The sequence below is a fragment of the Equus przewalskii genome, chromosome 16 (genome assembly GCF_037783145.1).
Source record: "Equus przewalskii isolate Varuska chromosome 16, EquPr2, whole genome shotgun sequence".
Taxonomy (NCBI): domain Eukaryota; kingdom Metazoa; phylum Chordata; class Mammalia; order Perissodactyla; family Equidae; genus Equus; species Equus przewalskii.
The window spans coordinates 537,089-564,133 of NC_091846.1; the positions used below are offsets into that span (position 1 = coordinate 537,089).

The following is a 27,045-nucleotide window of genomic DNA, read 5'->3' on the forward strand; positions in this document are numbered from 1 at the left end:
AAAATAGGCAAAACTAATCTATGATGATCAAAATACAACAGTGGTTGCCTCTGATGTAGGACAGATTGACTGGAAGGCAGCTTATAAGATCTGAAGTTTATGAAAACTGAGGATGTCAAACCAAACAAAACTCACAAATTTTCAGTAAGTGACAGGCTAGTCCAAAATTTTAAAAAGCAGGATTTAAAGTGTTTTTAAATTAAAGAATCAGAAAACAAAATTAATGCAGCAACTCAAAAATAAGTATGTAAAATAAGGTCATGTTCAGGTAAGAATCATTTATCATTTATAAATATTAAATAACACTGAAATCTAGACAATATTGAAAAAATGCAACTTTTTTTTTAGCCACAAGGCACTTTTTTTTCAGTTTTATTGAGGACAATTAGATTTTTCAGGAAAATAATTTACTGATATATAAGCCATCTTTTTCTCCAAAGGTCATAATTACCGTAGTTATTAAAAGAAATGTAAAATTCAGCAAAGACTCATGAAATTTAACGAAGTACAAAGTGATTTTATCCAACACAATTAATGACTTCTCAGAAAAGTTGAAATTGACTCAGTTTCAAGGGCCAGACCTATATGCATTTGCTATATTTGCAAGGCAATCACGATGAGGTAAGAGATTTGCAAGGCAATCATGATGAGGTAAGAGACGGCTTGGGAGTGAGACGCCACTTTCCAATCTTAACTCTGTCCCCAGGTTCCCACAAAGGCATTTCAACATTCTTTTTTTTTTTAAAGGCCGGCATTAGCTTCTTGTGATTACCTACAATTTCTTAAGTGTCCCTCCCCCTCAAAAGTCAAACAAAACCTATCCTTGATCATTACACGATCAGGGTTAAGTTTTCAATAACAACTTCACCTAGAGTAACAATAAAGTGCATTTTTAGTTCAAGATAACATGACTACTAGAAACTTACCTGTAGAGCCTCCATTATTTTCTTTAAAAGTTCAATATCTCAAGTAAATTATTGCCACATCAAAGAATTCCAGTTATTTAATGTATCAACCATTTTCACATATAATGAAAAGGCACTGGAAACAAATTACCAAATGACATTCAACAGTTTATTTTTCACCATATACTTAAAAACACTTAAAAATAACATCTACTGTTACTTACTTTGAAAATACCATGTAAATCAACTTACTAGGAAAGACATGTCTTGCAGAATCCATTATATATTCATGTGCAGTAAATACTATCACAATGCTGTACTGGGAAGAAATCACTCAAACATCAAACAAGTGTAATCTGCAGTGTTATGACCAGCATCAGTCAGGATCCTCTTTTACCCAGTGCTCCATCTACAGCAAGTCCTCCTCACTGGGGTACACTATGTCTGAATTAGAAGTGTATTCCAAAAACGGTATCTACATGAAAATACATTAAGGCAGTTAAATGTTTTAATGCTTTGTCTTTTTTTTTTTTTTAAAGATTTTATTTTTCCTTTTTCTCCCCAAAGCCCCCTGGTAGATAGTTGTGTATTTTTAGCTGTGGGTCCTTCTAGCTGTGGCATGCGGGATGCCGTCTCAGCATGGGCTGATGAGCAGTGCCATGTCCACACCCAGGATTCAAACCAGTGAAATCCTGGGGCGCCGAAGGGGAGCGCGTGGACTTAACCACTCGGCCATGGGGCTGGCCCCTTAATGCTTTGTCGTAAACACAAGTTGCCAATTTCCCTTAGAAACAGGGAATGGAAGTCTAAAAATCAAAAGGGTGGTTAGCAAAGAATGTCACATTTTAAAAATGCACAAAATTTCCTGTTTATTACCACTGGGTTTGAGAAATTCAGTCTGTACAAACCAGATTAATAGAAAACAAAAAGACATTCAAAAATCCATAAAACAGTCAAAAATCTAACTTGTCAAACTTTTTGTGCCTCTGCAACATTTGTAAATACAACATACTCCCAACAGCAAAAGTTCTGGATGCCTGTGCTGTGCCTCATTGGAGCCCAAGAGGACTTCACGTAGCCCCTTGGCAAGGCGTAACAGGATCTCCTAAACGGTGTGTGAACCTTAGAAGGACTACATGCAGTTTCTTTTTTAGATCATAAATGTAATCTGCCATTTTCAGTCACCATGCAGGGCTTATAAAACATTCCCAGTAATTTTCCATCGACTACACACAACTTTGAGACAAAACTGTATGGTATCCCATACAGTAACTGTAAGAAATCTCATTTTGATTCTAGTAACTTCAGTGTGACTTTAGAAAAACTACCTGTTCACTGATTCAACAAAAATGTAGTAAGCACCTGTACCAGAGTCCCTGTCCCCTTAGGTAATTCACAATAGCATATCTCAGAGGGTCCAAAAATTGTGTATTAGATAAGAATCATTCAATTCTAACAGGAACAATTAGAATTTTACTGAAAATGTTCACACACTAAGGTGTAATCAACTATTACTACAGTACTACAAGAAAGAGTAGGCAGGCTTTTAAACAGATTCCCCAATAAAAAGTCTGGAATGGAAGGCACAAACTATGGGGGCATGTCACTACTCAGACAAAACAGAAAGTGGAAATAAGTCAGGAGTTTTGACCATTCCAAATTGTTTTTTCGATGTGTTTGATTATCTTATCCCCATATGACTGAAAAGTGGGAAACTTAAAATTATATCAATGTTAAAAATCAGAATCGAGTTTCTAACTTCCCAAGAGCTATTTCCTTCCTGCAATTCAGTGGGTTTCATAGGCAACCTCATTTTGTGTTTGAGGGCATTTTTCCCCCCGAGCTTTCATCAATGTTATACACCAACATACTTTATTTATGACCATTAATGGTTTATCTGTTTATTCTCTCTCACTTCTTTCTCTCCCTCTCCTGTTCCGTACCTATCTATGCTATCAAAAATCATTGCAGACCAAGCCACCATTACTTCTCACCTCTTTATTGGTCTAATTGGTGGCCTGCTTTTATTCTGGCTCTCCTTCAGTCAAGGCTCCATGAGTACCTAAAATTCTTTTTTAAAACATAAACTAGATCACATCACTACCAGGCTGCCCAAGCCTTTCCAACCATGTCACATTTCATCGAGAAAACAGTCTCAACTATCTACCATGGCATACGCAGTTCTGCATCTTGCACTCTCAACGAGGCAGTACTCCTCGCAAGGGGGAAAAAAAATCAGCTGGAGATGGAAATAGCGGAGGGCAAAAAGCTTAGCTCTTTTTACATATAAAGCTCATATAAGAGCTAGACTGAGTACAAAACAGCTATCTGTGGTGTTAAAATTTCATTGGCAGAGGGGTAAATTAGAAAAAATGAAAACAGGGGTTGATACACACCCTTGCCTCATTCCCTCAATTCCAGCCACGACACTTTCCTCTCGCTTCCTTTAAATGATAACCGCCTCAGCTTGGGCTGAGGTCACCTTCGACACCTCCAATTTTGCCAGTCCCCTCCTTTTGATCATTCAGGTATCACCCAAAACGTCTCCTCAGAGAAGCCTCCCCTGACCATCCTCGCTAAGACAGACATGTCTGTCTGCAGCCCAGTCATATATGCTCCTGGCTGTATCCCCAGTGCCTGGACAGTCCCTAGAACTGCCACAGTATGTGCTCAATAAATATTTCTTAATAAGTCTAATAACTACAATAGCTCATGAAACAAAACAATGTTTATTCTCTGGTCACACTTCGGAGAGATTAATACTTCACAACTACGATGAATACTGAAGTATAACACGGAATAAATGATCCCTGACCAAGGAGAGGTCCATTTTTTCAAATAGCAAACTGCAGTCACCCAATTCCTTGGGTAGACAATGTATATTAAAGTTACTATGTTAAGAGACATAAATTTTTTAATTAAAAAAATCATCTTGTGGGGCCAGCCTGGTAGCATGGCAGTCAAGTTCACACACTCCACTTCGGCAGCCAGGGATTCACCAGTTGAGATCCTGGGCGCGGACCTACACATCACTCATCAAGCCATGCTGTGGCAGGCATCTGACACAGAGGAAGATGAACACGATGTTAGCTCAGGGCCAGTCTTCCTCAGCAAAAAGAGGATTGGTGGTGAAAGTTAGCTCAGGGCTACTCTTCCTCAAAAAAAAAATGATTTTGCCATGATGTCATCAAATTTAAATAATTCACTGAACAACAAACCATAATCCTTTGGGAATATACACAAGTGTTTTTAATATTTTATTAATTCTAAATAAAGGTAATCTATACAGCTCATAGCCTCCATCCTTTTTGGTTTGTAAAGGAAGTATATTTCCCCCTCCAGTATTTCCAAATAATGCAAGATTTGAAATTCAAAGTGAAATTATAATTTGAACACCAAAGACAGGAATTCTTCTAGAAGAAAGACTTTATGGTTCTTCCTATTCTTGATATTTAAGACATGAAATTCAAGTTAGCTATCTGGGCACAACAATGTTTAATAATGCCCAATCTCAGCAATAAGGAACCGTAGAATTTTTCTTTTCTTTTTGAGGAAGATTAGCCCTATGCTAACATCTGCCAATCCTCCTAGTTTTTGCTGAGGAAGACTGGCCCTGAGCTAACATCCATGCCCATCTTCCTCTATTTTATATGTGGGACACCTGCCAGAGTGGTCCACACCCAGGATGAAAACCAGCAAACTCCAGGCCACCAAAGTGGAACACACCAACTTAATCACTGCGCCACCAGGCTGGCCCCTGCAGAATTTTTTAAATAGAAGACTTCCAAGTTTGAATTTTATGCCCTGTTTCTCTTTCTTATGAAGGAAAAACTAAGCCATTTTTATACTCAATGTAACATCTCCCATAAAGCAAATTGTTAATGTTCAAGTCATTTAAATACTGTAACATATTGATAACTCTAAGACATTAATACAATTTATTTCTTGAAATCAGGATCTATTTACTGTAATCTAATATTTAAAGCACAAGACTTTAATTCCTGGAATTATCATTAGCCAACTTTAGACTTCAAAGCTCTCCCAAAATCAAAGATAAGATTTCTATTCCTAAACTTTGACTATTACCTGCAACATTCTCATCAGTTTTTATCAACATCTGATCTTTTTTGTTTGAGAAAGATTAGCCCTGAGCTAACTGCTGCCAATCATCCTCTTTTTGCTGAGGAAGACTGGTCCTGAGCTAACATCCGTGCTCATCTTCCTCTACTTTTTATGTGGGATGCCTACCACAGCATGGCTTGACAAGCGGTGCCATGTCCGCACCCGGGATCCAAACTGGTGAACCCTGGGCCACGGAAGCAGAACGTGTCAACTTAACCGCTGTGCTACGGGGCTGGCCCCTCAACATCTCATCTTTATTGACTTTATTTGGTTGGGGACTGCAGGGAATAAAGTTAAATTTTCATTGTCCATAATTAGGACAGGCAGCAAGTAAAAATCTTTAAAAATATACATACCCAGTGACCAAGCAATTCAACTGGTAGAAATTTTATCCTATAGAGATATTCACACACATGCTCCATAACATGTCCAAAGACATACCCTAGAGTATATATATACACACACACAATTTACCTGGAACAATCTCCAAAATAGAGTATTGTAAGGAAATTAGCAAATGGTAAAAGTGTGTACAGTGTGCTAGCATATAAATTAAGAATGTAAACAAATATGCCTGTGAATGTACAGAAACTTCTGGAAGGATACACAAGAAATTACTAACAATGGTTGCCCTTGGACAGAGAATCTGCGTGACTGGTAGATAGCATGGAGTAGTTTACTTTCTCTACATACCATTTTGTATTTCCACATCTGTGCACCAGATGCTTGTTATTCAAAAAGTTCAAAAATATATTGAATTACTTTATGCATTGATAATATCTGAAGACTAGTTGATTTTTATTAGGCATTAATCCTTTGTAAAGTACAATGGTGTGGTAAGGATTATTTCTAGATCTCAAAAAAGGATTTGAATGATGGCTATTATATAGAGCCTATTTAGGTAATTTTAAGTTTGAGGAATAAGGGAACAGGTGTTAGTCGACCTCTGGTTTCCATACTTTCTCATGCTAGCCATTGACCAAGTATGAAAAAAATGAATCATGTTCAATCAATGTCCATTTCTGTAATATGCTTGTTTCTGTGACTATGAACACAGCTGCGGTGTTCTCTGGAGCTCCAAAGGCCTGGATGTACTCCAGTATGAGACTTGCTTCAGCAGGCCCTTCAAGGTCTACCTAAATAGCCCCAGGTTTAGAGGGCATTTCAGCTCCTAACCTATACAGACTTCACACTGGTTAACTATTTGTGTCTCATACTTCCATTTATTGATTGTTGCTAACTTTGGTGACGACAATCTAAGTTCTTCATCCGAGACCTTTTCCAAAGCATCATGATTTTCTATGCTGAACACCCTTTCTACCTGTCAAGGCCTGAAGCCTTCCATCTGGACCTTCACGCTCGAACTGTTCTTGAAAAGTTGATAGCACCAAAATTACCTGCCATTTGGTTCAAAAACAGTCACCCTTGCCTTCTTTTGCAAATAACCACCCCCCCCCCATCCAATTAACCACCAAGTCCTGACCATTTCATAACTGATGTCTTGATTTCAACTCTTCCTCTCCAACCGTACTACCGTATCTTAACTGGTTTCCCTGCCAGAGGTCTGAGTTACTACAAATGCATCCTTCCCACAATCTAGTCAACCTTCTGGAAACAGAAATCTGACTACCATCACTCTGTTGCCAAAAAGCTCCTAATGGTTCCTTCTCATACAGTAATATCTCTGATTAGTTTTCCAGTCTCATTTTGTTTTGTGCCTATTTATCTGCTCCCAGTCTTTGTTCATAATGGGCCCTCTCTGATAGCCCCTGCTCCCAAAGACAAGATATAACATCTTGAAGATGATACTCAGGCATTTCTACCTCCCCAAATCCTTGGACACACTTATTAAGATATGCAATTCCTCTCCTTTTGCTCTGAATGGTCCTCTAATCCTCCCACACCTAAGCAAGAACATTCTTACTTGTCCTATGCAAATCCTTCCCAATTAGTTTATCTCATATTCCCTTCTCTTCTCCAAACTCCCTATAACATTGAATTTTTGACAACAGGTTTCATGTGTAACATGTCAAGTCACCCAAGTATACCTAGCACTGCCACTGCCCTGTACAGAGCAGGTAACTTTTTCAAATGCGTAACGGGATACTAGGTTGGTTACTGCATTGTGATGCTCCAACACGCTAATCATGACAAAACGCACTCTATTTAATAAGATTCCAAGACTTATTTTGTATTCACATTTGCTTTCTTGTATTTTTCCTTTCTTCTGCCTGCCTCCCAATTCATGTAAATGTAATGCAAGTCTCAAAATGATTATTAAAAGGTGTGACCCAGGAGCCATGACAGCAGCATAGTGGTTAAGTGTGCGCCCTCCCCTTTGGTGGCCCAGGCTTCACGGGCTCAGATTCCCGGTACAGACCTACACACCGCTCTCATCAAGCCATGCTGTGCTGTCGTCCCACAAACAAAATAGAGGAAGATGGGCACAGATGCTGGTTCAGGGCTAAACTTCCTCAAGCAAAAAGAGGAGAATTGGCAACCGATGTTAGCTCAAGGACAATCTTCCTCACCAAAAAAAATAAATAAATAAAATAAAATAAAAAGGTGCTACACCTAGTGATGTTTATTACCATCCTATTTTCCCTTAGGTCTTTTCTGCATTGTATTATAATTATTGGGCTAATTGTATTCTAACCTCTGCCACTAGAGTCTAGAGTTTCTCAACAACAGGAGTACCTCATCTACCCCACACTGGGTGCCTTAATATTAAATGAAGCAAGACCTGCTGAATGCAGGTGATATTCCACAACACTCATACCCTACTGGAGAATTAGCTACTAATAATCTACGACCACTTCTACTGTATACTAACCTGTGCTAATAATCTACGACCACTTCTACTGTATACTAACCTGCGCTGTTCCAAAATGTAATGATATAATCCCTTACAATTCATTCATAGGCCCTATATTTTTTAAAAATCATTTATTTTATTGCCCAAATGCAGTGTTAGCATATACCCGTATCATGATAAACAAAACACGTACACTGAATTAGCATTTTCATACCTGAGTTACTTTTTAACGATGAGAGAAGACTCTTTAAAAAGAGCAAAACTCATTGTAGTACTAGCACCCATGCTACTTTGTGCGTGAGAGAGAGCGTGAGTGTGTGCTCACCCACTATCCAAAAGAAAATAACTATTAAAGGAGAAACAGGAAAAGAATTATAGTCAAAATGAATTCTCACGTATTCATTTAAAGATAATCCAGCCAAGAGCCCACACAATCGAGAAGAGCACTGAAGTCCTAAGGGGTGGGATGTTGCTGCAGCTGTTGTAGACAGCAACAACTCAGACTGCAGCAGATAAGGCAGGCCTCCAGAGGGAAGCCTGGGATGAGGGGGGGAGCTAAAGAAAGACAGGATGATGAAGAGCACAGAAAATTAAGGAAAGGTCAAAGATACTGAGTGCTGAGGAAAAATTCATGAACAATATACAAAATAGTTCAAACAGCTAATTAATGGTCTTAAAAACCAATTGTCTTTCCACACTATTAAGTATAAAGATAGAAAATTTAACATGGTTCAAGTAAATGTATTAAAATATATTTACATTTCACAAATTATATAGAAAAAAACCACATCATAACTTTGGCTAACTTTGACTTAATTCCACGTATTTGTCTTCCAAAAGAAGACAATACATACTGTTGTAATATATTTATTATTAACAAAATTGTACTATATAATATAAACTAGAAAAGTGTTAAAATCCTTTCCAAATACTGCATTACACATTTCTCTCCCAACTTCTCATCAGCTCTGAAGTCAAGGAGAGAAACGATGGCAAGAGGAAACTGTTTCTTGCAGGTCCCCAGACTGGGTGGCATTCCCATTCTTACTACCTTGCATATATTACCTGCTTTTACTACAAAATATATAGCCCAAGATACTTACAAGAATATGGTCAATACACTAAACGAATGAAAGACAAAAATCAAAATGCAGGAACTGAGTAATATCTACTCTAAGAAAAATATTACTCCATTTTCTTAAAACATTGCAAATCACTGGTGTAAAGACAATCAAGAAAAGCAAACATTGCCTATTTTACAGATAATTTTTTAAAACCTAAAATCAAACCAATTGAACAGAAGGAGGCGAGCAAGTGAAAAACATGATGGGGAGGCAGGGAATCAGTAGCCTTGAAGAATCCCTTAGAGTATTAAAATAATTACCCACTCAAATAGGAACTATTAAAACAAAAGACCAAGTCAGACAAACGTTCCTTCAAACTATGTATTACATGCTGTTTTTCATCCCAATATTTGTACAAAATAGTTTTTCAAACGTGTTGTGGTACAATACGCAATTATCAAAGCCTCAGAGGTTTAAGTGTTCCCTTCATAATACGTAAGTTTTACTGAGTTATTTCTTCTGGAAATCATAAATACTTCAAGTCATTTTAAAGTTCAGTTACTAGAAGAATCACCAAAATCAGACCTTTAGTGTCTGCAGAAGTGCACATAGACAATCAGATCAACAATGAATGAAGTTGCGGCATTTTAATAGGAGACCCTTTGGAATATTTCCTGATGAGTTGCTCTTGGCAGCCAACCTGTCCCACTTCTGCTGCTTCTAATCTTCTCTTCGATGTACACCATAGTAAGAAAAAAGGGGAAAACAAGTATGTAAACTTTTAGAACCGGGAGTCTTCATTTTACACCCTATTAGAAAAAACATTACTTCCTGGAGACACAGGAGCAGGATTTGGACACCTCAGGTAGGCCTTTTAACAAGCCTTCCAGTTCCTCTGGTCTCCCTAATATTTGGGGTTCCAGCAACACCAAACATCATTGTATTTGCTAAAGTCAATATACAAAACATACACTGTGATTTTAAGTTAAAAAATTTTAAGAACCCCTTATTGTTCCAATTGTTAAAAACTCGTCTTGTTCCATACCACCAACCTCATCCACTCTCCAGCCTCAGAGAAACTGGTCTGGACTCCCATCAATTCATCCCAAACTACTCCCTTCACATTTTCTCTCTCTCTCGCCCTCCCTCCCTCTTTCTCTTACTACTTTCTTTTTAGACATATTTTCTATTTAGAGATACCTAAGGGTACATATTCTCCAAAATTCTATTAAAAACTGGGCTATTCACTCACATTCTCTGCTGGCTCTTCTTACTCTGACCCTCCAACACAACGATGGTGCTGTCTAGAAATTTGTGATTTCTTCCCGTGATTTCTCCTGGCACCCATTAGACTTCAAGCTCAAAGAAGTCAGGAACCAATTCTATTCTCTTCACTGTTGTAAGCACAAGCTGAACCACAATTTTCAATAACTATTTATTGAATGAATAAGCAATCAGGGATTCTCATCCATACACTTTAATTGGTACTGAAAACTCTACTCTTAAATCTATGCCATTACTTCATTTTTTTCCTCAGAGTAATTAAAAAAAATTGTGCAAAACATTGTGCTACAATACTGGAAACACTGATAAAAGATGAATGAAATGTAGATACAATAAGCAAATAAACAAGTAAATATTATATACTGACAAAGTGACAGGAATGATAAGAGTTGATGTCGAACTCTATTGGGGAAAGGCTCTTTCGTAAGAGACCAACAAAAATACCTGGAGAGACAGAGAAACCCCCTTACTATGTTTAGTACACAAGGGGTGGAAGGTAGATGAGGTTGAAAGGATAGACTGAGACCAGATCAAATAAAGCCCTGCGGCCTACAATACAATTGGGTTTTAATTCAGATGGAAAGCTACTGCATTTGAAAACGGAGAGGGACCATGATCTGATTCATGTTTTAGAAGGATGCACCAGATACTAGTGGAGAATAAACTGCAAGAGCAAAAGTCAAAGCAGGACAAGTGGGGAAATTATTGCAGTCCCCTTCAGTAATGACAGTGCCTTGAGAGAGAACATTCTTTACCAGGTAGAGGGACTTGCCCCAGTCTTTAAAATAGCAAAGGACCATAGGTACTTAAAAGCAAAACAGTAAAAAAACCAACGGATCATACCTTCCTCTCCATCAAGGAGCTACATCCCCCCCAAATAGTGAACACACTTACCTTCCGTGTCTCAGTTACTGGTATCACCATCACCTCATCATTCAAATTAGAAACTCCTAGATCACTTTGCATCTCTTTCTCTCCCACCAAGACACTAGTCTGTTAAAGTCACTCAACTTCTGAATTACTCCTGTATAGAATCTGAACAATCCTGACACTAAAGATCCTTTCAAGTATCATGTGCAGGGTCGGGAGTGGATCAATGATCTATGTGGTCCCTCTGGCTATTTCTGATCCAGTCACTCTTGTACTTAAAACTGTCCTGACTCATAGTCCCTCAAAGGTGATCAAAACTCCCTAACTTAGATCAAACACATTTTTATCTAAACTTTACTTCTTCCCTTCTTAGCTCCCTCCCCTAGACAGCTCCTCATTAACTGCTCAGGATCTCTGCTCATTGGCATCCTTTTGTCCACATCATCTTATCATCACAACCCTCCCTACCCTCTTCCTGCAAAAAACCTACAACTGGCAAGTACTTACTCACCTTTAACATCTGTCCAAAACTGATCTTAGTGAAGTCCTCCCCGTCTGCCCAGTTTAAGTAGATATCTGCTTCTGGGTTTTCAAAGCATTTCCTATTCCCTTCATTACTACCAATTAGTCTGACAGTTTGCTTACCCTCATCAAACTCCAAATTCCAAGAGGGCAGGAACCATATTTTGTTCATGTTTATATTCTTATTAGTAAACACCATGTCCTTCCTACAGTCGGTGTCATTCATTCACTAAACAAAAATTTAATAAGGACTTGCTAGGAAACATGAATAAATCGCTAAATGATAAATAAGATCCCTATGTTCTCAGAGCTAACATCCTGGATGGAATGAAGTAAACAAACAAATGAACAGGAAAACTTCGCAAAAAGATTTTGAGAGAAATCTTGTATGACAATAAAACTTTTTCAAGACTTACAGTATTTGCTTAAATATTTTATGGAAAGAGCATCAAGTAGATAATAAACACACAAGAAAAGTAACAGAGGTGAAAGGAGTTAAAGGTAAGCTTAATGTACACAATTTATTTCCTGAGAACTGGATGCTCAAACTCCTTTCTTGAACTCCTGCACAAACACCAAGTAATTATAATTACTACAGGCAATCATTCTCACTGACACCTAATGATGAATATACACTTCAACTGTGAAGTTCAATCTCAAATTATTCATTTAAAAAGACAAAAACAAACAAATTTCATAATTACAGACCACAGAATGAGACTTTGGGATGACAATCATGTAGAGAAAAGATAAAAATTTGACAAAGTTACTATTCCAGATCAGCAGTGTACGGAAGAAAAATAACGCAAACAACATAAGAAACTTTAAAATTTCTTAGAAGCTACGTTAAAGGGGAAAAAAGAAACAGATGAAAGTAGCTTAGTAGTATATTTTATTTAACCCAATATATATAACATGTAATCATAAAAGAAATTATTGAGATATATTACATTCTTTTCTTCATATCAAGTCTAATTCAAGTGATAAATTTTCTTCAATACTTGTATGTAGATTTGATTAAATTTAAGATGCAGAAGTAGATTCACATATCCAAGTTGTTCCTAATATGATTAACACCATATTGATAACTGAATTTAAGTTAATTACAATAAAGTTAAAACTTCAGTTACAGTCTCACTAGTCCCATTCTAAAGACTCAACAGCCACAAGTGGCCACCACAAGGGACAGCACAGCTCCAGCAGTAGACTTACTGCACCCACTTACTTCATCACAACTTTGTTATATCAGCAGACTAAATCACAGGATGTCGTCATCACCCGAGACAGGCATTTTCTAGTCCCTTTAGCTACAAGGGCAGCTGTCATTTTCCCTACCCGCATGAGTTACTTCAACTCTAGTGGTCCCTCTCTTTGCTCTTGAAGGTCCAGAACACAAGCACCATGAGAGCTGAGGTCACTCTACTTTGTGCAGTTGTACCTGCAGCGTCCAGACTGCAAGAAAGTACTGTCAAAAGAGCAACTGCAGAAAACCAGTATTGAGTGTTTTCAGTGTTGCTAAATTATTTAACTATATATTATACTTATGACCTGTAAAAAAAAAAAAAAATTACAAGAAAGGGGTTGTGGCAAGTATTGTTCTTCCACATTGTTGAAGTTGCTGAAAAATAATTCAAATTATGAGATCTGCATTTTCAATCAACCTAGGGACTATCTCATCCATTCACAGGTCTAAAAGATCATGTGAAACATATTCTTCACAAAACACAAGCACATTATATTGCAAGGCAGAAATTTAAGAATCTGAATTAAAAAAAAAAACAAAAGAAATTGCGTAAAGATTTTTTATGTTTTTGCCTTTTTATCCCCAAAGGCCCTCCAGTACATAGTCGCATATTTTCAGTTGTGGGCCCTTCTAGTTGTGGCATGTAGGATGCCACCTCAGCATGACCCGATGAGTGGTGCCATGTCCATGCCCACGATGAGAACCGGCCAAACCCTGGGCCACCGAAGCAGAGCGCGCAAACTTAACCACTCAGCCACAGGGCCGGCCCCCGCATTTTCTATACCGTATTTCCCAACCCCAAAATTTGCAGCCTATCATCTTCCAAAAACTTCTAACCTTCCTCTTACTAACCTTTTAAAAACTTTAATGGCTCAAGATAAAGGTGAATGTAGCATAATATAGAGCTAAGAACCAAAAATCAGGATCTTAATTTTCCTAATTAATCGTCAAGCATAAACCTAAATAGCAGCAACGAATTAAGCATAAACTTTCATGGCTGCCTAGTATGATAATAGTGGGGCTGTTAAATATGGGGCAGGAGTATAGGAAATGCATAATCTGAATCAGAAAACTTAAGTAATGTACAGTTTGGGAAGTACAGCAGAAACTCAAAAGACAGTTTCCTCTTTCAAAATCTATCAGATTTTTCTGCATTTATGTGCCTAAAAATAAAAAGTTAAGCACTCATTGTTGCAGAGAAATACCTCAATAAACTATCGAAACATTGCAACAGACGTTAAAATGATAATTTGATTGAATAAAACCAGTAATAAGTAATTGAACAGAAAAAACAAATCTACCAAGCTATCTAGGGCTGAGGTAGGAGGGGGTGTGAGCAGGGCAGGACAGGAGGACCAGGGTGCCCTGCTCAGGTTTCACACCTTGCAGTTGGTGAGTGCCCCAGGGCCAAGTGCTTAAGTTTTGCACACTCCGCTTCGGTGGCCCCGGGGTTTTGCTGGTTCAGAGCCTGGATGCAGACATGGCACCGCTCATCAGGCCACATTGAGGCAGCATCCCACATGCCACATCTAGAAGGACCTGCAACTAAAATATACAACTATGTACTGGGTGGATTTGGGGAGAAAAAGCAGGGGGAGAAAACAAAAGATCAGCAACACTTGTTAGTTCAGGTGCCAATCATTAAAAAAGAAAAAAAGAAATCTATACATACATATTTTCTTTTAGAAGACAGATGAAACAAAGTTTCACTCTCACCAGCTTGCTTGAGAATTCCATTTGGAAAATACGTTAACAAGCTACCTTGGGGTAGAAGCCAGGTCTCCTAAGTCCTAGACTTCCAAAGAGCAAGAAAATTGAGTCCTTAATAAAATATTTTTAAAAAAATGAGGGCGGGGTGGGTTGGTCCAAGGTTCAAAGATAAAATGGTAGATGAGAGGACTTCCTCGATCACAGGTTACGCGTCCTCCCGTAGCCAAACCTATTTCTAGTTTACAAAAATCACAAAATGCTTGGTCAAAGCAGATTTCCTGGGAAAGCTGAGAGGACACTATGCCAGGGTAGTCTTTGGGAAGCAGAACAGAGAGACTCCCAGGTGACATCTGAATTACAATTAGAAATAAGTCTCTATGCTTGTTTCCTCTACGCAGATATTCTTAGCAGATACCACAAAGTTCTAGAAACTATCTTCTGAGATATTTAGAAGGCTGCAAACCAAGTGATTATTTCTTTACACTAATATAATCACAACAGTTTGGAAACTATTATCCATACAGAAATTACATGCTCTCATTATGGACCAACTTAATTATTTTAATACACTGTGTCATGTTGAATAGACTTTGAATTATATATATGTATGGGCTGGACTGGTGGCTCAGCAGTTAAGTGCACACGTTCCACTTTGACAGCCCGCGGTTTGCCGGCTCGGATCCCGGGTGCAGACATGGCACCGCTTGGCAAGCCATGCTGTGATAGGTGTCCCACATATAAAGTAGAAGAAGATGGGCACGGATGTTAGCTCAGGGCCAGTTTTCCTCAGAAAAAGGAGGAAGATTGGCAGCAGTTACCTCATGGCTAATCTTACTCAAAAAAAAAAAAAAAAAGAAAGAAATGAATTATATATATGTAGTATAAATCTTTGTAAAGTCTCACAAGACAGGCTATAACTTTTTACCATAAAATTACTTAACAATTCCTATTTATTGAACTCCTTGGTGGGCATTACTTTCTAAAGTGACTAACGAAAATTGAAGCTGCAAAAGCAAAGGAAACTACAGTGAATAAAGAGACTCATATTCTTAGAAAATACATTTATCAAATCTTTAACTTCAATCTAGAAAAGCAAAACACTAGCTCATACAAAAGAAAGGTCAGGCCGTCATTTTAATCCAACAAAATGGTATCTCTATTCATATTTACCAGGATGGTAAGAAAAGACCAGGACAGTTTTCTAGCACCTTCACCTGTCAGGCATAAGCATGTTCAAATATACTGACACACAAACAGATTATTACATCGTTTCATTTCTCATACTGGTATGGACAGTTGAAAATGGGTTAAGTGAAAAATTTTCAAATTGTACTTTTCCATATTTCCTCTTCACTTGAATTAACCAGTCTTGCAAACACAACAATAAAATCCTAGTCCACAAAAGCATAATAAATCCAGATTATGTGTAAGAATTAGCAGCCAATAGCCATGACATTGCCTAGTCAAAAATAACGGACTTTTTGCAGTGCTTGTTAACTGGCAGTAACTAGAAAAGTTCGAGAGTGTTTTGGACGGTCTCGGTGATTGGTCAGGGATCCCAAACAGATAACATACCAGGACAGCAATCTATGCCACTATCAAAAAATATCAACCAACCAAAAATGTTATTGTGTCTCTTTTGAGTAATACTTCAGAACAGAGGTTCTCAAAGTGGGGTCCGCAAACCCAACATCAGTATCAACTGGGAACTTGTAAGAAATGCACAGTTTACCCCACCTGAGACCTGCTGAATCTTCAACTGTGGTGTAGGGCCCAGAAATCTGTATTTTAATGAGCCCTCCAGGTGATTCTAATGCTCACTGTGGTGTGAGAACCACCGATTTAGAGGGATGTTCACGGCTGCTGTCCTTTAATTTAGAGCAGGCATTTTGTTTTTCCACTGTTGTATCTCAGCCCTGAGAAAAGGTCCAGTACACAAAAGGACCCCTCGATACCTAGTGGTACAATAAATAAATGAATATAGTGAAATTCTGAATGATATGATTCTCGCACAAATTCTGTATGACTGAGTAAAGTATCATTTTGTAGACAATTATTCCAATTACTATATTCAGTTTGCTAAAGTGCTAGCTTCATAGTTATCCTAATGTTTAAAATATTCTAACCAAGTCCACGAACATGTAAATATTCTAACCAACTCAAAGAATTAACATTATAGACTAAGTGACCACTGAACAAGTTACCACTAGCCTCAGAAATTATTACAAGAGAATCACTATGTGTGAGATTACTTTTCCTCATTACATAAAAACACCAGGCAACATTTGTAAATCTAAGCAATGTCTCACATTTGACAGGAATTTACATTATCTAGTAATCTGAAAATACCCTGAAGAAAAATTAACTACAATTATTCTGGCAAAATGTACAATAAAATGTTTTCTCTATTTTCATGCAGGAGATAATATGAATAACTGGCAGAAAATAAATTATTTAAATACAAAAATAAAATGTAAGTAACTCATAGGCCAAAGATAGCAAAGTTAATAGTGATAGGATGGTATTTACACAGTTCTTCAAAAACTCAAAAACACAGGCAAAAATTCACTCACATTCACAAGAGTCTGGTTGGTTGACATTTTGCATAAAAGAAAACACCACTAGGAATAACATGCCTTAGAGACCCAGTCACAGACATAATATGAAACACAACGGGTTACTGTGGCCACTGATTGAAGTTTGAAGTTTTTGATACTCCCTCATACATATTTTCTACCTTAACTTGAGATGTACAATAAATAAAAACTTGAAATTGACTTTGTAATGACAATTTCGGAGCTTGAAACAAATTTTAGACATAAACATCAATTCCAAAGTCTTCAACACCATGAACAATGCAATTATACAGAATATTTGAGAAATATAAGGTCCACTTACATTACTACTGATGTAGTGCAGGCAGGACCCTTGTGTTTAATAACTAACTAAAAATCCTTTCTTAATAACTGTAACTTCTTTAAAAATAAGGAAACTTGAAAAGAAAAATCATGTATTCAAACTAAAGAAGTACACTTCTTAATCCTACCTAATCCCACCAATTCGATTTTAAGACAGAAGTGCCTTATATGAAATCTGGGTGATTATATTCTACGAAACAGAATATACTATCGTTTAAAATTCATTTCTTTAATTCAGAAAGACAAACAGTAATTCTAGCTTAAGATGTTTAAATAAACAAAGATCGTTCAAGCCATAAAACAATATACTGGGAAAAGAATTTCTTAAAATGTATACTATGAACTCTGGCTAGATTACTTTAATAAATGCAGTGTCCTCCATTTGGAAAGTACAAGCTTCTCTTACTGAAATGGAAAATTAAGTAACATAAAACAAGTACATAATGCTAATTCCATCAGGTAAATAAAAATATAACCAAATATTAAGTTTCAACCAAAAGGAACCCTTAGAGACACTTATAATCTAAACAGTTTTATAGAAAAAGACAGGAAGTCAAACAACATTCCCAAGATAACACAGCACTGTGAATGACCCTTTAAATATTCAGTCTTATAAGATTCAAACTTCAATCACTAAGTTATTCAATAATCGAGGAAAAAGAAAATTTTAAAACATTTTTCCTACACTTAGAAGATAGTGCTTCTGACATGAAAAAATAAAAGGTAACACAATATATAACGCATAAATCCAGATTTTAAAGATCACATACCAAAAAAATTTATCATCAAATACTATAAAAATAGTGAAATTCTTCACTCTTTCCCTAGAATGACATTCTATAAATTACTTGACCACATTCAACAGGGAATCTGTATGCATACTTCCATTTTACACAACTGGAAAAAACAGTATGTAAAGTTGGACACACTAAAATTGTTTCCTATTTTTAAAAAATTTAGTAATGAAGGGTGCTAGAAAGGAAATACTGCTGTGGTAAAGCATGAAATTATTGTCAATTTATTTAATCATGATTTGTTTATGATGGAATAAACCCTTACTGGGCTATACAACTTAAGAGATAGACGTGCTACTGACTTTGAAGTAGTTTGCCCCCCTTCCACCAAAACTAAGTCCCTGTCTACAAATATCTATCTAACTATGAAGTAAACACAGAAAAACATTTACAACTGTTGAATCTAGCAGTTAGGTATGTGGGTGTTCACAGTCTTATTCTTGAAAAATAAGAAGTGTGACTTTTTAAATCATTGCTATCCTCTCAAATTTCAGAAATGTATTTTAACATATTATTAGGTATTGTGACAAACTCTTAACACATACAAAACATTTAAATACAACACTACTCCCCAGGAAATTTCCTCTATTTTTGCAAAATAATGTGTCCCTTTTACTTCTGACTGGTCCCATTTGACACTAAATTTCAAACCTTTTAAAGGTTTCAATATACATTTGATCATATTCTTTCACAACAGTCAATCACACATTTATGTTTCTTTTTCTCATTCAGAATCTAGGTTGAAATTATCAACCTGACTATAAATCATTCACACTGAAATTGAGCAATTATTATACATTTTACAATATAAACATAAAGTTACTGAAATATTTAGCAAGTATGTTTCTGAATAAAATCTAAAGGTATAATTTCAATTAGTATTTGAGAAACAAGACCCAACGTTTCAGATATTATCTTGTTGATAATTTCTATTCAACAGCAATTCCAGCTGTAACAGATATTTTTTCCTAATATTACTGATGTAGGGTTAAAAACAAATATTTAATTTCTTCTATTGAATGCTCAGCACTGATTTTAAACAGAATCATCCAAAAACTCAAGGAACTGAAATAGGAGGGAACCAAAAGTTCTTTAAAACCTAGATCTGTCAAGAAGAAAATCAATGCATTTATTTTCAAAATAAACAATCATGGGGAAATTCTGACAAAATACACTGCTAAAATAAAACACTTAGGAAAATGGGTGTTCCTTTATTTTGTGCATATTAATTACACATTAATATCATATAAAACCTAAATTCTGCAGACTTTATAAACTCGGTGTTTCAAATCATGACACACAAAGAAACACATTTTGTGATAATACTAAAATTGTTTCATATTACCTTCTTATGGAAAGAATTATGGTAGCATATATAACAAATTGACATTTATTTACAAAAGCTAATACTATTCTTTATTTTTGTATCTACCACTTTTAAGCAATTAACATTCAAGTATCTTCCTTGGTATCCTAATTCACATGAAAAATTCCTGAACGAACCAGCCACAAAATTGTTTAACTATACAAAAACACTAAAAACTGAGTAACTAGGAGTTCACAGATGCTCCACTTGACTGTCACTCAGAAGCTGACTGTTCCCAGGGTAAACTTGGTAAGTACTGGAACAAGGATTTTCTTGATGCAGGGGAAAAGCTGTGTAGAACTCTGTTCCTGGAGCCAGAGCTGAGCCGGACACTAGAACGTTCAGGAAATTAGGACATCATCTCTTTGTGCACTGGCTTTCAATTGTTCTTGAAATCAACCTTACAAAATTTCACAGCCTTGGCCAAAGATAGCTTGGTATTAACATCAAAGGATAAAGTTTCTCCCAACCTGAATTCAGCTTTGAAGCAAAATACAACGCTAAAAATTACCTAAGGATTATATGAACAAAAATACAGACGATAGGAAAGGCATATTTAGATGCAGTAGACATCACTTAAAAATTAAAGCCAACGTTAAAACTCTCCACACCGCTACTACTGTAACAAATTAAAACAAATACCACTCAACTCCCTGCCAACTCAGACTCATGGAAAACGTGACGAGGAAGTCTGTATTATTTTACAATCTCCAAATTGTGTTTTCAAAGATTTATCAACCCCAAATACCAGTGAATACTGAAAATTTTAGAAAATAATTCCATCTATATGGTTGTGTCTAAAAAATAGAACACAAAATAGTACATAAGAAAAATTTAATTGGTACGTAAGAATGCATCTCAATTATGCTTTACAGCCACCTGCTTTCATGCAAGATTTTAAATAACCAAATTTCTTTCTTTCCAAAGTATGCATTCCAGCAAAAACAGAAACTATGCAAAAATGAGAGGTAATATTCACATACTGTTGATTTAAAAAGAACACACTATTCTTCAGAACAATGCTAAAAGCATGATCTAGTAACACCATGACATGTTACATGAGAAATAACTATGCTATATGATCAATGGCTATTGCATTAGATTTATGATTTAAGTTTCAAATATAATTCCTTAAATGTAATTTTAAATTAAACATGCCTAGCATACAAAATTTTAAATACACTGAGGACTTTGTTTTGGAACAAAAATTAAAATGTGACAAAAGCAGTTTCTCCCTAGCATTAAAAATCAAACTTCAAAATACCTAATTGATAATAGAGGGATCTAACCTGATTCCAATGACCTTAGCCATTCCCAAAGTAATTCTGTTTTTCCAAAATCAACCCTTGAACTGCATTCCTTGGAGACAAACACATCTGGCCTGTCAGACACGTTTTACTGGAGAGAATTACCAAACTATATGGAAATATTTATGACACTGCAGAGTCAAGCCATCTTTAACACTTCTAGAAACCAGCATTCTCAAGAAATGCCTAAATTCTTCTAAATCGCACAGCAAATCCTCACTTAACATCCAACCTAACGGTACTGTTTGATTTTAAAGAAAATTTAAAGGTTAAGATCTAGATATTAACACCAAATAAATAATGGCAGATAAGATGAAAAATAGATATTATTTATAAGCAAAAGAGATTTGCCTTCAAACAGTTTGCTTTCAAGATTCAAAAGATTTATTTGGAGAAATCAGCACAGGACAAAGATATCCTAAATATTCCTTGCCAGAATATTTGAATATTCAGAATCTATATGAAATGCAGACAGTAACTCTGATTTCACAGAACATCAAAGGTTTATACAGATGTGAACTCCCATTCCCACTCCTCCCCAATATTGCTCTATCTACCCCTTATTGACATGAGCTTTCACTAAGCTTCTATCTTCAGTGCTACTTGCACAAACTAAAAAGCAGAAAATCATTTTCATTTTTAAGTGGCTGAGATTAGTTAAAGCAACCAAAGTATTACTGTTACAGCAATCTTAGTAAAACTATAAGAGAATACCACTAATAACGTTTTTAAATTATCCAAAATGATTTCTTTATTGAAATTAACCACACAGATTTCACAGTACTATGGCATACTTACTTTAGCTAAAGTCACAAACACATTTAAACATTCACAACCATGAGCATTACCATTCTAATCTACAAAGATTATGAATAAAGAAAAATACAAAAACCTCAAGTTTTACAAAAGAAAAACTTTAAAGTCTACATACATTAACAATAAAACCATTTCTTCCTGGTAACAGGTGAAAGTATAAAGGCATATCACTGAATTTTTTTTCTCTAAATAGCCAGGAATGAAAGAATGTTTAATATCTACGACGCTTATTAGGGCCTTCAAAGTTGCTCCCTTGGCTTCCTCTACCAAAACCACCGGGACCACCACTAACAGGACCTACACCACTCATTGGTGCTTGAGGGGTTTCAGAACCTGTTCTACTACCCATAGGTGATCCCATCTGAGACGGCGGTCCTTGAGGAAATCTATCATTGTGCTATAATACCACATAATAAATATGAAGTCCATTTGGAACACGCCAAATATAAGTGACAAGAAAAATTGGCAAAATCCCAAGTGGTGGTGTCATGAAGTTCAGCAGAAAGTCCAGCAGAATCAGGATCACACATAGAAGGAAGAAAGGAGCAATTTAATTAGTTACTACGTTAAAAAAAAAGAAAAAAGAAAAGAAAAAAGAAGCATCTGAAGAGTTACATATTGCTAATGCTATACCCCAATTTCATGAAAAAAAGAACTGATTTTATGAAGGAAATGCCATACTAAACCTAATCAGTATTATAACACTGTTCTGGTCTCTTTTATTAAAAAGCTTATATCACATATAACTGTGCTGCCTAATAAATACTTTTAAAACATCAGAGAGATAAACTGGGAGCAGATCACATCATCTGAAAAAGTAAACATTCTAAAAATTAAAACAGCAATGCTTTTAACAGATAGAGTACTAAGTACAAATACAAAGAGTTATAATTTCAATATGAAAATTTATGAAGTGCTCTTCTGGAAAGTATTATTGAAAAAATAGTTTTAAAAACTGACTATTAACATGCACTATTAAATATCTGAATCACATATTCTGAGAAACTTCACAATAATAAACACTAATATCTCAAAGACTGACTAGAACCCCCTATTAGCAGTAGTAAAATGTAAGTGTGAGAAAGACCAAGGGTGATATTTAAATACAGTTTACAAGTTTAGGGAGTGGAGTGGGAAAATGGGCCAGTTAATGTTACGTCTAAGTTACTAGTGAAGATTATATTCTACACAAAAACCTAACCAAAGCAGTACAAGCTTTCACTAGCTTTCAGATATTTTACTATAAGATAAAGCCTCCACTGAAGGAAACAAGTACACTAATTATGCACCATCTGATCATAGTAGATACTATTGCACTGCCTGTTTTTCTCCCTGTACAAAGGCTCATTGAAAAAGAAAAAAAAATTGCTAGCAAATCCAATTTTTCAAAATTTTTAAAGACTGCATTTTAAGTAAATAAATTTAAAACTGATAAAGCATTGCATCCATCCATTGTAAGATGCAGTCTCTTCGAACATCTCTGAGATCAGGATGGATTTACAGCTGTGGTGTGTCTGGTTTAATTGGCAGTGCTTCTTTCTTAGCAGCAATGGCGCCTCGAGATTTGTTGTGGTAGTTCCAAAACTAAACTGCCTTTTCAAAATATACAATCAACCCATTTTCCTTTTCTAAATGTTATTTAAAACAATCAATAACAAAAACCAAGTGAGAAAATGTTTTACCAATATAAAGCCTCATTTAAATAGTGACGGGCTTTAAGAGAAATGAAAAAAGGGATCAGTTTTGCTACTGCTATTTAAATATAATAATTACAAATGAAAAACGTTTTTATAGTATTTAACCCCCACAAAGATATCTTCACACTCTCAAATCAAAACATAAAATTGTCTACTTTAAATTTAGGAGCAAATGTAATCAGTAATTGTATAATAAGAATGCAACCATATAAATTTAAAAGGTATTTTAAAACTTTAAAGAAAATTATTTTACAGTTAAAATAAACTCTGAAATTAGTCATAAGTGATCTTTTCACTAAAAATGTTCAAGAAAAATTGTGTTTTCACACATATTAGAGTTTTGTCCCCCACAAACTCCACAAAAGGCAAGGAGTCTACACAGGAAAAGAAAACAATCACAAAATACTTGAGTGTTACATTGAATGCTGGTAGGAGATGGATACAAATTAAAAGCACTATAAAAATAACTATAATTAACAGATATATTTGCTATATACTTAAGTACAAAAGCATGCCATAGATAGTAAACCTAACTCTTGGGATACTTAAAAAGTGCCTCTCATAAACCAACATCAACTTCACAAAATTCTTTCTTCTTCATTGGATATTGATCTTTACTGGCAAAACAAATGATGCCAAATTATGTTAAGTGTGAAGTTACCTTTGGGGTGGAAGTATATATTATTGAATATAATCAAAATAATGTTTATGATACATTACCACTGCTCCATTATCTGGCATCATTGGAGTTCCCATATTTGCAGCTCCTTCTGGTCCCATGGCAGGACCAGGACCCATTGGTGGGCCAGGTATAGTTCCTCTGTTGTTCATATTCATACCCATCATTGGAGGAGGACCTTGGTTACCAGCAGGTGCTGGGCTAAACGCATCTATGCAAAACAATCTTTACTTAGAGCTGTCCTAACTTAGTTTAGTAAACATTAAAAATTTAACAATACTTATGCAATCTACATAGCAACACTACTACTATTTTCAAAATCATTTTCCTTCCTTGATAATGGGACACTCAATCATCTACTCTATAGCAGAGCATTACCTATGCTATACAATTTTCATCCCCAAAACAAATGTACATAAAACAAATGAGATAGCTATCAATTATTCTAGGACATTTGAGACTGTAAAAACTTGAAACTTTTTTAAAAAATCAGTATTATTTGCTGTAATCTGCTTCTGAACCAAATATTCCCTTACAATGGTGACCATGCTCTACTAGTTTAAATGGAACTTAGGAAACCACTTTATTTTCTTAAAGTCATGACTAAAAATATTAGCATGTAAATTGCATTAAGTTGTGAGAGGAGAAACCATTTCCTCCAATATATATATAAAGTTCACTGTAACTAAGCTCTTGAGTTTTATATGGTTACTTACTAAACACCTCCCAAAATTATAGGATGTACTGTTTTTTAACTTCATGTAGAAATATGTAATCCAAATCAAAAAACTGACACGACTTATCATGACTAAACTTATTTTTATAAGCAACTGCTACCAAATGCAGATCAAATATTAATACAGCTATTTGAATTTTTTCAACATGCTGTTATTCTGGAAAAAGAAACAATTAGATATACCTCAAATTTTTTCATCAGAAAGATATCCACCTGTCTCATGTTAATTGCAATGGTGTTTGAGTTGTAACACTACATTTACAATGGCCTCAAATACAACATTTTTAGATATCTTCTTTGAATTTTTTCATTTTTAAAGTACTCACACATTATTAAAAATTCATAAGAAAGACTGAATCCACCTTAAAGAGTTTTATTCTAGTATTTCATTATGTAGGTCAATTTTACGACACTCAGAACTCAATTTCTCAAAAACACGTTGTTAACAGGAGTTGAAGTTTTCATTCAACCTCACATTATCTAATGCAGCTGGAACTCTATATGGCTGAGTCCAGGGAGCGGCTGCGAGGAAGAAGTCTTACTCCCTATTAGTCCCTGGCAACAATGCTCGTTCTGAACCCAATTCCCAAGAATCTAGCAACTTCATAGGGAAGGAATTATTTCCTCAATCCCAAAATGTTCTTGCTCACAAATCTACACTCTAACTATCCAACAACATTCCTACTCCCTTTGCAAAGCTGTAAATAAAAATTTTTATGAGACTTCCACATCTCCTACACTGGACATGAGGAATGTTGGAGACAGTATCTAACAGGAATCTTACCTCAACTTTCCCCTAAAAAACACATCAAGGATCTCTTTGTAACAGAATATAACTGCTACACCTAACTTGTGAGATTCAATCCGAACCATAAAATTATGGGTATAAAAAATCAAAAATAATATTTCTAACTATCAGTAGTTAAAGTAGAATCTTATTTGTAGTATTTATATCTTCCACCACACAGCTACACATAAACTAAATTTAAAGATCTAAGAAATGTAAGAATTATCTGGACCCTTGAAAAGCAGTTTCATAATCTATGTTTCACTTGGTATACACACTGGTAATACAGCAGAAAATCTACTGCCACATGCCATGAATGAAACTTGATAGGATAATTTACTCACTTAATAGCAATATTTAACTGCATGATAATGATTCATAACTCCAGTAAACCATGAGGATAAAGTCTCACATGTAATAAAATATAAAGAGTAGAAAATTAAATGGATTGCACTTTAAGAGGAGTTGAGTAAGTGCTCAAATATAAATATGGTTCTCTGGTGAAAAAATTCCGTAAAAGTTTTTAATTCTCTCAAATTCCTAACTAAATAAGGAATCTAAAGGCATACTCTCATATTTATTTTGATAAAGTTGCTAATCAAGCAGTCAGAATGGTTTCAGGTTCTCTGCAACATCATAAACGTTTCAAGTTTGGCTCTGATGTTGACACTCTAATAACTACAATCCATAATACTCTCGCATCTATAATCTTTAAAACCCCCTGGACTATACTGTATACCACCCCACAATTTACTCTGAAAAAGACATAAATACTGAACTACTTGTACATTATTATATCCTCAACTGTGCTTCATAATTTACAACTTCTTGCGTACTCTTTGTTCAGTGATTATTTCATGTGTTCACTGTACTAACTTCATAATTAAGTTCTTTCTGGGTAAGGACAATATTTCATGCTTCCTTTGCAAAGCACAGATGCTGGTAACTATTTATTGGTAAATAAGAAAAGTGATCAAGTAAACAGCATTAAACAATTTTAGTTTATCTGATTGGCAGTGGCAAAGAAACTGGCATGAGAGGAAGGGAGGAAAAAGACTGATTATGGAAAATGCTCATTCCCCATATTAGATGTTTCAAGATATTTTATTCCATACACCACATACTGTAAGTACAATTTAGACTTTTGCAGTGGGTGTACGTGTTATGCATATTGGAATGTTAAGTAATCTTTACAACAGTATGCACATTTGAGTTATGTAAAGATTTTGACCTCACGACAGCTTCTGTCTGACAATGTGAAATGAATATATAAAATTTAATTATTTATCTAATTCTTAAATGTATGACATTTCAAATTTAATGAGACCTATGAAAACAACTGCACTTATTTTTCCCTGAGCGTATTTACTTGATACTGTTTCCCTGACAAGCTGGTTATACAGCCAATCA

General features: G+C 35.6%; 1 protein-coding gene and 1 long non-coding RNA gene across 26 annotated transcripts in view; both read right to left on the bottom strand.

Moving 5' to 3' along the window:
• PSPC1 (paraspeckle component 1) overlaps positions 1-27,045 on the bottom strand; it is a 103,299-nt gene that overhangs the window by 15,518 nt on the left and 60,736 nt on the right. For 7 of the 25 annotated variants that reach the window (XR_011527716.1, XR_011527718.1, XR_011527714.1 and 4 more), the window contains exon 7: positions 1,158-1,380. The exons of 9 other annotated variants lie outside the window; for them this stretch is intronic. Coding sequence is in view for 1 of the 16 variants with exons in the window: in XM_070577769.1 (XP_070433870.1) it covers positions 21,948-22,133; positions 24,154-24,323 (356 nt within the window). In the remaining 15 variants the exon portion in view is untranslated. Of the gene's footprint in view, positions 1-926; positions 1,042-1,157; positions 1,381-21,281; positions 22,134-24,153; positions 24,324-27,045 lie in introns of those variants that run through there. 9 more of the 25 variants (XR_011527710.1, XR_011527708.1, XR_011527709.1 and 6 more) reach the window with 3 other exon arrangements.
• LOC139076302 (uncharacterized) lies at positions 1,421-13,462 on the bottom strand. The gene is made up of 2 exons (XR_011527731.1): positions 7,901-13,462; positions 1,421-7,860 (listed from the first exon to the last, which is right to left on the bottom strand). It is a non-coding gene; the product is annotated as an uncharacterized lncRNA (long non-coding RNA).